This window comes from Triturus cristatus, chromosome 4_2 (genome assembly GCF_964204655.1).
Source record: "Triturus cristatus chromosome 4_2, aTriCri1.1, whole genome shotgun sequence".
NCBI classification, from domain to species: Eukaryota; Metazoa; Chordata; class Amphibia; order Caudata; family Salamandridae; genus Triturus; species Triturus cristatus.
The window spans coordinates 872,288,883-872,301,588 of NC_140586.1; the positions used below are offsets into that span (position 1 = coordinate 872,288,883).

Sequence of the window (12,706 nt, forward strand, 5' to 3'; positions counted from 1 at the left end):
TATCGACTACTGGGATCCACACATAGCTCCACCAATGGCCCTACGTTGTGTGCCACTGAACCCCTGCAAAGAGGTGCCCACATAGAACATTACCAAAAAAACTATTCTCCCTTTTTATGTAAACAAAACCAGCGGACTTCCCTGTTTATAGGTAGAGGCTATGATGTTCTGAACAATGTTACCTTCAATGTACTTCATAAGTTGCTGTGGTGGCAGCAGTGGGAATCGGACTGGGTCCAGCACCTCGACCACATGCCGTCGACGTTGGACCAAATCTTTGAGAATCCAGGACATGGCGGCTACAAACACCTGGTACTCGTCCTCGATGCTCAGCTCCTCGCTCCGTAGTAAGCGCACCAGCTGTTCCTTGGTGAGTGACAGGAACTCCTCCCCACTCTGTACCTGCAAAAAGTGTGTGTGGATGTAGTTCTCCGTAAACTCTAGCAGCTCGTGGCAGCTGATCTGCTCGGAGAACTGGAAGAAGCCAATGCAGTTGGAGGCATCAATCTGCCCCTTCAAAAAATCACTGCACAGGTTCACTACCTCGGTGAGTTGCAACATGTCGGCTGCCGTGAGAAGTTCCTGCACATTTGCTGGACTGATGGAGACCATACCTGCACGGGAGAGGCATTAAAAACATATCAGCACCTTTGCAGAGGAAACATATACAGTAACCACAGCAAAACATCCTAAAATAAAAAATAAAAAAAGCTTTACATTTTAGGCTTGGAATCCATAGCTTGTAAGCCCTCACTGTAAACGACTTACTCAATCTGCGGGTTTATACTTCGCTTTTTAAAACACCTCATTTTAAAAGAGCCCCTTCCTATTTTACAGCTTGTAACACCTCCCAGCCTATGGGCTTATATTCCTCAGTGGATACTCCTCATTGACAATTGCTCCTCCCCAGATGTGAACTCACTTTACCTTCCTTTTAACACCTGTCTGTAATGAAATCTTTCCCATCTTTCAGTTGCACATTTTGCTTGAGGAAGGGGATTTGTAGCCTACAAATCCCCTTGCTCTAAAGGGAGAGGGGGCCAGTCTTGGTAAAAGACCTTGATATCCCTTCCTTCTACAACAGCACAGCCTCTGGGGGGAGATCTGCTTCTGCTGTACCTGTGTAAATGAAATCCAGGAGAAGCTGGAAGATGCTAGATTCCACACCCAAGATTTGCACCACATCTTTTGAGGACTCGCTCATGCCTCCAGAGAGCAGGGCAGCAAAGTAAGGACTGCTGGCAGCCAACACCAGCCTGTGCACTGCAAACTGCAAATCCCCCACCACCAGTCGTACATCGCACAGGTCTGCTTGACCCCTCATAGTGTTCATCTGCGCCAGGATCAGTTGTGCATGCTGGTCGGATGAATGGAGGTTCCCAATGGATTTGTTTGGTGTAGAGGTCTCCATCGCTGATGATGGTCTGCGACTGCCTGCAATGATGGTAAAAGGGTATCCATAACCAGTCACCTAAGCGAAAACACAACACAAAGCTTTAGAGTTAATATCATCATTTAAAAGTTGAATGATCTTCGATTAACTGTTGCCTACTGAATTCCCCTATAGTGCAGGAGCACTGCTTTGGGGCCAAAGCAATGCTTCCATGCCATGCTATCAAATGACTATCGGCAAGCAAGTTAACACTCAAATTGTTTTGCTCTGGCTTACATTTCACTACTGATTAGCACTTAGACGTTAGCTATGCTGACTTGTGCAAAAACAACTTGGAGATATTGTAGAAAAGACCGGGATTGACTAACAACCCGGAAAGGACTACAACCAACCCTGGCAATCTTTAGTCCAACCCATGAAATAAAGACTGAAAACTGATTATGATGCATCCTCCCTACAGTGGTTCTCAATATCGCCTTCAGTGATGATTCAATCTTGGCATGCTGAGGGGTTCTGCGCCGCTCTACTTTATTTATTTTCAAAATGTTGCTGCAATGTTGCTTAGAAACAATGTTTTTGCCACAAACAAGTTGCTTATTGGTGCGGTCCTTGGAAGCCTTGAACCTGGAAATAGCACTCGGTTTTAGAAGGCCTGTGGCATGCATGCACAGGCATCCATGTGATGTTTTTGTGTATCATTATACTGATACGCTGCTCACCTGGTGAGAAACATCATCACTATGTGTGAAAACTATTTTCTAATGGAGTACTGCATGAAGGTCCATCATGGAAGGTAACTTTTCGCTTTCTGATGACTTTCACAAAACAATTTAAGAAAAATAGTTTCCTGAAATATTTGAAAAGGTGGCATTTTTCTCCCCCCACCCCCTCAAAAAGGAAAGGTTTCTGAGATATACATGTCTTTGGGTCAAGAGAGTGGTGGGACACCACACGCGGCTTCCAATACTTTTGGGGGTTTCGAAACAAAAGAATAAGGTGAAATGAAGAACTTTAATTTTTTTGTAGTAGTAGTAGACTTTATTAGGTTTTAAAAGCAAAAAGCATATACAAATACACCATAAACTGTAACACCATTTCAAGACACCAATATACATGCATGTAATGCTTAAAACTGACACTTGGAGAACATAGCACACTTATTTTTTAGGCTTAATGATTTTGAGGATGAAGCTCTTACATATAAATGACCTCATCTGCTTATATTAAAAACTATACACAATAAACCCAATTTACAATATTGCAGATTACACTACCTCATAAAAACCTGCAGTGCAATTATGTGCATTAGATTACTAAAAAATATAGATTTGTTTCAAAAGAGAACATCAGTCCAACTGATCATGAAGTTAAAATCTCAAAAAAGCTATTTGTTGTCTATGACATTACTGCTTATAACAGTAACAACTTCTATCTCTAACAAAGGGTAGTACATTCTTGCATCTTAGCAGCCATATATTAACAGGTATTTAGACAAGGCAGACATTTAAAACAATTTGTTGCTGTTTTATATAGATCAAACTTGTCCCAAGGCCATTACAGAGCTTTACTAGGGAACCAGGTATTACACATTTTAAAATTATTTTTTGGTCTCAGTGGGTGAAGTGATTTTCCCAGAATCATAGGATGTTGAGCCAAGGCCTGGATTCGAATCTGGTCCCTCACTTTCCAAGTCAGCACCTCTAGCTTCGAGACCACGTCTCGAAAAACTCACAGGAATGACGGCATGTTGGGCTCAATTGAAATATAAATCAACTCTAAACTATAAGACTACATGGAACTGCAAATCCACACATATTCCTATTTTGCACACTATTTGTAACGTATAGGCGGGCTGTAGTCCTCCCTCAAAATTGGGCGGCCAACAGAAATCACACAAGAAATGTGAGCTGTTCCGTGAAAGTCTCCTGGTTGACATTTCTATTTAAGGTAGTGGGGAAGATGGAATGTAATATGTCTAAGAGTGAATTTAATGAGTCTAAGAGTGAAAGAGCAGCAATACAAGCCAAGTTCAAAACCACGTCTTACCTTGCCATTTATGCCACTTACAAGCACAAAACACCTCCGGTGGCGTGCCTGTAAAAGCGAATGATATCCTATTCGACATCCAGTATCATTTCAGTAACAAGGACTGGCAAAGTCCGCAAGTCTGGCTATCTAATAAGTGAAAGTGATTCTCATCAATTGGCGAGTGTGTTTAGAAAATTAAATGAATGCATAAACAGTTAGATGAATTAGTGAACGTGTGCATGGATGAGTGAGTGTCTGAATTCATGTATTGCTGGCTGGATGTTTGAGAGCATGGAAGAGAAGAGGGGTGTGTTATTATACCAGTGCTAGAGTTACACAGGGAAAGACACCACCATGCCAAAAATTACTTTAACTAGGTTAAGAATTCAATGAGCACTGCTGCACTACACAAAAAGCCCAGTGAATGGAGAATTAAACCAACTGGCATGTTTTTGGTTTTTTTAAATAATCAATTTTATTGATTTTGTACAAGAAAAACAACATAGAACATCGTGTCACTTGGTATACACCAAGTGGCATGTTGATGTGCAAAAGTAAGTGTCATATTTGTTAAAGTCTGTAATAGCATGTATTAACTCTGCAATTAACTTGAAGATATTTATTTTAACCTACCTATTGTTTAACTCCATCAATGTTAAGTAGACATTGGCGCAATGTAAGTAGGGGGGGGTCTCTTAATTGAAAGATTTAAAGAACGTAGACAAACATACTTTAAGGCGGAATGACATTTTAAAGGTGAGGGTGGGGCGCATTCCAATCTTTTTGTCCCGTAAATGGTGCAATGTGATCCGTGATGGTAATGGATTATTGTAGGAAGCTGGCTCTGTATATACTATACCAAAAAGAGGTATAGTGTGCACAGTGTCCAGTGAGTCCCCAAACGAATGGCAGGGGTTAAAGCAGATGATACCTTACTATCAACTTGGTAGCTGGGCTGAGCAGTCAGGCTTATCAGAGGGTAGTGTTAAGCATTTATTGCACACACTCAGACAAGAAATGATGTCACATACTCAAAGATTGAATCCAGACCACTTGGTTATACACAAAAGTTGTTACTTTGTGCAGGTAAGTTGTACAGTTTGTAAAGTAACAATACTTTTTAAGAATGCAGTAATGTTTTGTAAATACAGTTGTATACTTTAAAAGAATGCTTTCTGTAGAGTTCAATCAAATACAGTTGTATGCTTTTGCAGTGATAATGTTAGACAGTTCAAAGCACTAGATAGAACTTACAATGCAATCCTATGGAGGAAAACAATGTTTGCAGGTAAGCTCTCTACTTTCCTTCCCAGGCTTTGGGGGTTTAGGACAACACATGGCAAAGGTTCAAGACCTGGTAGGTACTGCACCACCAGTGGTGCTGGTACGGCTGGGTGCAGGGGGGGTCACTGGGCCCAATGTCATCCAATGGAGCCAGGGGGTGCCTCGTAGAGACACGGTTTGGAGGTAGGTACCCGCGTTCTTAGGACAAGTGCCCCGGGGGTTTAAGTGAGCATTGGGGGGCCACAAAGCAGCACCCAAGCTACATCACTAGCTGCACAGGGGCAGCCAGGTGCAGGGTGCAAATCAGCGCCGGGCACCCAATGCTTTCCAATGGAGGATGTCTGTTTTGGAAAGAGGCTGCACGTTGGACCAGGAGGCTGGACGAAACCGACCAACGAATGGACAGGTAAATAGGATGGCTGGGGGACACCTGGGCACCGTCGGCTGGGCTCTCCATAGTCTGGTTGGAGGATGCAGAGGTGCCTTTTGGGATCTGGTTTTCACAGCTGGATCTGGTCATGGTCGGGGGGCTTCTGGCATCGAGTTGGGGTCCTGGAGTGGTCAGCCACCAATGCAGACGAGGTCAGGATCGCTGGGGAGACATCACAGGCTAGGTGAGTCACTCAAACACTGGCATCAGTGTGGGTTTAATGTGCTAAGAAGCTTGGTACCAAACTTCCCAGTTTTCAGCAAAGCTACCATGGAGCTGTGGAGCTCGTGTTGACAAACTTCCAGCCCATATACTCAAAATGGCTCCACTGCACTTACAATGTCTGTGAACGGCACAGACACTGTAGGGCATATTGCTCATGCAGCTATGCCCTAACCTGTGGCATGGTGCACCATGCCTTTAGGGTTGTAAGGCTTGCTAGAGGGGTGACGTATCCATGCCACAGGTAGTGTTGGTGGGTAAGGAACACAGGGATGTGTGCCATGTGACTCTTCAGTTTGGTCTGCACCAAAACATGCAGCCTGCAATGGCAGTGTGTGGGTGTTAAGATGACGGGTCTCTGAGGGTGGCACAATACATGCTGCAGCCCCCAGAGGCCCTCTCTGGTCACAAGGCCCCTGGTACCAGGGGTACCCTTTACAATTGACTTACATGTGGCTCAGAGGTGTGTCAATTGTGGAGTCAAAGGTACAGTTTTTGGCAAGAATGCAGGCACTGGGAGCCTGATTGGCAGGGACCCAGTGCACACTCAGTTAAGTTAGCATCATGTATCTGGAAACAAGTTAGGGGGTAGCCATGCTAAAAAGGGCACTTTCCTACCATTATGTACGTGCCCCTTGAATGTAAAATGTTCCTTGTCTCATGTACTTACAGATTGTGATTTTTACATTCCTGCTTGTGTCAAGTTTCAAAGACCCCTGTTTTTAAAATACTGAACATTTCAAAGGTTGGAGGCAATCCAGCTGCTGTCTGAAATGGGCTATCTTGAAGTGGCAGTAGGAATTGCAAGATTTAATCTTCCTGTCAAAAGAGTTTCAAGGCCGGGTTCGTATAGGGTGTGCTGTTCTCGGGGGCTGGAGGTTTTGAAGTCAATTTTACATTGTATAGTTTTATAGATAATTGTCCTAGTAAACTTTGTTTACTACTACTACTACGTTAAGGCTTCAAAGCACACACGCTAATGCCACCCCTTACACTTTTCCAGGCGATACATTCATTCAGGACAGTAAAGTCGTCTCACTGGACAGGCAGCATGGTGTCTAGGGCCTGGACGATAAATTCCTTTCCCAGGTCCTTGCCCTAACGATGCGCAACGGCCATGAGAAGGATGCCTTCATGCCATTTGAACCTACTATATAACTGACCCATCCACCTCTGTGATAGTACTTCTGTTCGACCTCTTCATGGTTAAGCAGCGCTGATCCCAACCCCTTTTTGTCCAGGCTCTGCTCTCCCATGTGTTTTCCGAAGTGCACTATTCTACCACCTCTTGTGCCACCAGCACAACTAGTAGCAATTCTGTAGTAGCCCTAATACTTTGACACACCCATAAAAGAAGCGGTCCCTCGCTGCTGTATACCTTTAGCCTTTCTTATTCCACTGTCACTGTAGGAGCCGCGAATCAATGGTATTCTACCATCTGCTTTGCATGCTGACACTGCTGCTCTACCTCATTGCTGCCCTCACCTCTCTTGGAACTGATACGGTCGTCTCTTCGTCAAGGCACTGTAGTTACTAACCCCTTCGTCTCACACAGACCTTAGCGGCAGTGAAACCAAAATTTCTGATATTTTATCAAAAGTCACACCTTCCCTGCTGACTTTCAGGAGTATACAAAAATATGATGGGTTGAATGCTTGGATTAAGCTCAGCCACTGCTAATTACTTAGGCCGCATCACAGTTCATCGTTTTATAGCCCACATGGTCACCTCATATTAGGCACATCCATATGCCAATCAGTCTTGATTCTGATCGAATAGGAATAGTCCAGCCCGAACTGTTAATCCAGACCCTCCCTTAACCGAAACACAACCAACCTAAGATTGGTTTTGCCGTGAATGGGGCTAGTCAGTCTGGTGCAGTTTGGTTCCAGTGTCATAGTGAAGCTGATCTGAATATGGCTGTGTCTAATCTGAGGCGACATTGTGGCCAAACCTAAGTTTGAAAAAAGTCAGAAACTTTTAAAACTATTGCAAGTAATCACCAAAAGGAAAGGGGGGGGAACTAGTACTTCTGGTAGTAGAATCAAAAAAGGGCATCTCATTAATTGGATCTATATATTTATTACTTTTCTCCTAAAAAAGCATATTTAATGCACTACCCTATTTCTCACCCTATACCTCTATCAATATCTTTAATCTACATAAACTTACTTCCTTTGTGCATCTATATACTTTCCATATACTTATGTATCTATATATTTATTACTTTCTTCTAATCCAGCATATCCAATGCACTACCATATTTCTCACACTATGACCAGTGGCGGCTGGTGCATAGGGGCGAAAGGGGCGTTGCCCCCACTAGCCTCGGACGAGGATCGGGGACTGGAGACAAGAGAGAGACACCACACGGAATGCAGCAGCCAGCAGCCTCAAATGAAGTGCTCACTGGCTGACCCGTGTGGAACACAAATCAAATTCTGTTTTGTGTGACTGTTTTCCTAGGAAGGGAGTGGGACAAGATCACAGCCAGGTCAGAGACACCTCCTGCGCATGTGCTGGACGAGGACTATTGCTCGACCTCGAAGCAAATGCGAGAGGAGTGATGTCATCCTGTGAGCTCCACAGTGGCGAGGACGCGAAGACTACGAAGAGCAAGATAAAGAATTTCAAGCCTTCTCCTTTTGAAAAATCAAAACCTCAAAAGGCTTTGGAACCCATTAAAACAATACAAGGAAAACCAGCAAAGAATCAAACAGCCATATCCCATCAAATTGGAACACAGCCGGGTCAGAGAACTTTACCGGTTCGAGCCACACAGGCACAACAATGATATAGGAGACCAGTAAAGAAAGATGTCCACACTCCAGTAAAGCAAGCCCTGAAGAAGACCTTGCCAAGATTTTGTAGGTCCACATACAAAGGTCGAAACGCGTAGGCTATAAAAATTAGACTAGCAGAGATCCAGAACAAACAGGGATAATGTAAATAGTATTTTTTCTTCCCCAAAGAAAAGGAATCCAATAAATTCAAGGTTCCCCCGTGTAGGAACACTGTAACGATTGTTTCTGACTCTGCTTAGGACCAGCAAAAGCCAACTGTTTCGAGGAACAATTAGTTTAAGGTCCCAAAGGTGCAAAATATTGGACATTTTCATATAGAATTTGAAAAACTAATGGAGAATTTAGCTACATAACGTCATATTATTTGTTTTTTGTATATGTTTTTGTAAAAAATGTAAATATTATGTACAGGATATATGTGTGAATATTGTAAAGAACAAAGGAGTCTATTGTTGTAGAGTTTACTCTGTTTGCGAAAAATTGTGAAAAAAAGTAAAAAGATATTGGTATTCTCAGTCAATAAAAAGGACTGATGATCAAATATAGCTTTGATTTATGGGTTCAGAGGCAAACATACGTTCATAATAGTTAATTGATTCTGGCCTCTGTTACCCTTATCGAATCAATCCCCTATTTTCATATTCCATCCTGAAGGGAGTGGCCAGAGAAAGCGGAAAATGGCTGTTTTAAAATGGGGCGTCTATGCTGCGCCCCAGGCGACTTCAGCGGCGCGCCACTGAAATGAATGGCAAGGGGCAGGGCCGACCCCTCTCAAGACAGAGCAGTGGGTGGCAACAACCGGAGCAGAGCACACCCATGCCTTCGCTTCGCGCTAGTCCCAGACCTCCCGATTGGACAATTTGAGAGAGTGGGCGGCGGAATAGCCTGCCGACCGCCGCGCCGCTCTGAAACAGTATTGAATTGATCCGGTGATCCCCATTGTGGTGTCCGAACAATTCTGGGGCTGAAGAACCACAGGAATACAACACACGTCCTTCATGAATGCCATGGTCCAGCAGTGTCTGAGCAACATCGACCTGCTGGCCGAGTACCTGGGGCTGGGGGAGACCACCAGTCCCAGCTGGACCGCGCCGGGGACGAGCAAGGAACAACTTCGCCAGGAATAAGCAGGTGACCCAGCAGCTGGCCTCTGTCAGGGCCCTGTGGACTCTGGACTACACCCCGCAACTTTCAGTCAGTGGAGTTCAGGTAAGAGGGGGGCGCAGCTGTATTCGAGGGCCATCAGCTGTTTGCAGAGGAAATTAAAAGAGCAGCGTGGGAGCCTGGCCTGCGCACTTTGACTCATGCATTAATTAAGAGCCTGTGGCACTTGTTTTTTACTGCACTCATTTTGCGGGGTTAAGTTAACATGCCCGTCTGTGGACAGAGATGCAGGCGAAGCGCTCAGTGACCCACGGGAGAGTCGGAAATGGAATGCACTGGGATTCCATAAACCGAAGGTCAAGCCTGAGCCCATTTACTTTGTGTTTCACTCCTTCCTTCAAAACATTTTCAGGGGGCGAACCCTCCCGAGCCTCACCCCCTCCCACCACCAGGCACTCAACCCAGACCTCCATGCCTCACCACCTTCAAATGTCACCAGCCGCCCCTGACTATGACTCTCTCAATATATCTTCTACCTCAACTTTGACTCATTTCAAACTTTTCTACTACTCTTCCCAATGCACTACCCTATTTCTCACCCTATAACTCTATCAATATATCTTCTACACCCACTCTCATTCATCCCCAACCCCATACCACTACGATGATCCCTAAAAATAACCCTTTCTAGACTCTCCCCTACTCCTTGCATCATCTGACACCTGTTACTATATCGATCCCCCAAAAGCCTTTTTAAACTCATATCTCTGATTCTTCCACTCCACATTCCTTTTTACTCATTCCAAGCCTCCTCCTACTGCTATGACCTCAAAAATAAAAAAAAGTAAGATGTCTAAATTCTTCACTCTTCTTCTATCCCTCCACTATCCTTTTCAATCAAAATAACAGACTTACATGCCCACTTCTCAAATTTCATATTTCACTATACAAATTCACCACTAATCCTTTATGGGTTCCAGAGTAGCGTGCTACTCACTGAAAAAGCGCTTCAACACCTCATCAGGGGTAGCAAGCACTATATACATGCAAACCTTTTTCCCTCTTCCGCTACCCTTCTCTATCCAAATAACTGAACATATTCACCACTCAACTCAAACTACTTTCATATTTCAACTATACTAATTCAACATTAATCCTTTATGGGTTCCGGAGTAGAGTGCTACTCGCCAAAAAAGAACTTGAACGCCTCATCAGGGTTAGTAAGCACTATATAAATGCAATTACAATACAATATTAGGTCAATGCATAACAGACAGAGCAGCTTTCTGGTTGCAAAGACATATTGGGGAAGTGCTGAAAGGTTACCTAGGAATGCATTTCGTCCATTGCTTAGCAGTGGCTTTGTGATTTGTAGCCCACATTTGCTTGCGTTCTATTTGGTGGCCTTATTTGTTTTAGACTGTTCAGCATGTCCTGGTCCCCACTTTCATTTGGAGCATGGCTTATCTCTTCGAGTGGCTCCTTGCATTGTTCCCCAAGTACTCGCTTTCTAGGAACTTTTCCTTATCACGACAAACCCTAACTAACATTGATAGGGAGTGACGCTTCGGGGGTGGAGATACGAAACGAGTTGGGAACTGTATTTTATTGTTGCCTGATTGTTGAAGTTGACCCACTTGCTTTTAAACCTGCTTTTAAAACTTTATTGCTGCTGACTGCACCTTGCACAAAAAACGCTTCTTTTTGCACACTCGAGCCTACCATAACCAGCGCTTTTTACTGTGGGTAGTGCTCTAGTCTTTTTGTGCCGACGCCTACTTAAGCGTCACCCTGAAGCGACCGCGCACTAACTAACATTGATAGGGAGTGACGCTTCGGGGGTGGAGATACGAAACGAGTTGGGAACTGTATTTTATTGTTGCCTGATTGTTGAAGTTGACCCACTTGCTTTTAAACCTGCTTTTAAAACTTTATTGCTGCTGACTGCACCTTGCACAAAAAACGCTTCTTTTTGCACACTCGAGCCTACCATAACCAGCGCTTTTTACTGTGGGTAGTGCTCTAGTCTTTTTGTGCCGACGCCTACTTAAGCGTCACCCTGAAGCGACCGCGCAGCGGACGCGCCGACGGCGCGCCAAAGGCAAGCCCGTCTGCGCCCGTCCGCGACCAGACGCGGCCCAGGGCCCGTCCCCCTGGCCATACCATCTCAGACCAGTGTGGGACGATAGCATATACGAGGCAGGCGCTTCTACATCTGCGCAAAGTACTGCCATCGGAATGCACTCATACGCTGCACATGGAGCAATGGCCTTTGAAGTGTGAGGGGTGCGGTTATACTATGTGCAGAGATCTAGAGATGAGTAAGGAAGGTAACGAACTTTCTTCCTTTCTACTGAATTGTCGATCGTTGAAACGCCATAGTTTGAATATATATGACTTGCTTATAGATGACAACCCTGACTTGGTTTTCCTGACAGAAACATGGTTGGATGAGCAGTCCCTCCCTGATATTATTGAGGACCTTCCCGCCGGCTACAACATTCTCCAAATCAATAGAGGGAGTCAGAAGGGGGGGGGGGGGATAGCTATTGTACACAAAACTGAGCTTACATGTACTCTCAAACCGACTGTCATCAATAACTGTGAAGCTGGGCTATTTTCCATCTCGATTGGCCCTAACTGCACCCTTAAGGGCTACCTTATCTATCGCCCGCCTGGTGCAGCGACTGCGTTCATTGAGAGCCTCCTTGAGGCTCTAACGCTATCTGCTCTACGTCATAATAAATTCATGATTGTAGGAGACCTCAATATACATCTGGACGATGTCAATTGTAGAGAGGCTGTAGCCCTGATTAAATCGTTGAGAGCTCTCATGTTTGTGCTGGCCGATAACAATGCCACCCACCAAGCAGGGCATTTGTTGGACCCTATCTTTACAAATTGGGAAGATATAAGTGTATCTAACCCGATTAAGATCTTGTGGTCAGATCATTATATGATCCCTTTTAAACTTAGACGACCGACCAACAGAGGGTCTTTACAGAAACCCCTTGCTATTAGGCGCAGAGACTGGAGGAAATTTAGTCACGATGGATTCAGTCATGCCCTAGGACAGGGATCCCCAAAGCTCAGCAACAACCTGACTGAGGCGTGCAGGATGTATGATGAATGGGTTGAGAGTGCATTGAATAAAGTTGCCCCCTGGACTCAGAAAGCCATGGCTCGGAGCATGAAATCCGCTCCGTGGTTTACTGCTGAGCTACGAGCCGCCAAAACCAAATGTAAAACTCTTGAGCGTAGATGGAGAGTGGATTATGCCCCTTCACTACGTGAAGTCTACAAGAGTGAATTAAAGTCTTATCATAAACAGATCAGGGAGTCTAAAAGAGACTATTACAGTAAGAGGATTGACTGCTCAGAGAATACCTCTAAAGAGCTATTTATGATCTTAAAGGAACTCTCCTCCCCGCTAGCTAGTTC

The 12,706-nt window shown here is 44.5% G+C and overlaps 1 protein-coding gene across 2 annotated transcripts in view; it reads right to left on the reverse strand.

Annotated features, from left to right (window-relative positions):
• Nucleotides 1-12,706, reverse strand: part of IPP (intracisternal A particle-promoted polypeptide) — a 149,952-nt gene that overhangs the window by 90,090 nt on the left and 47,156 nt on the right. The window contains exons 2-3 of one of the 2 annotated variants that reach the window (XM_085602878.1): nt 1,120-1,434; nt 183-614 (exon numbers count right to left, since the gene is read on the reverse strand). In XM_085602878.1, the coding sequence (XP_085459004.1) occupies nt 183-614; nt 1,120-1,411 (724 nt within the window). In that variant the 5' untranslated portion in view covers nt 1,412-1,434. Of the gene's footprint in view, nt 1-182; nt 615-1,119; nt 1,472-12,706 lie in introns of both variants that reach the window. The other variant, XM_085602877.1, reaches the window with a different exon arrangement.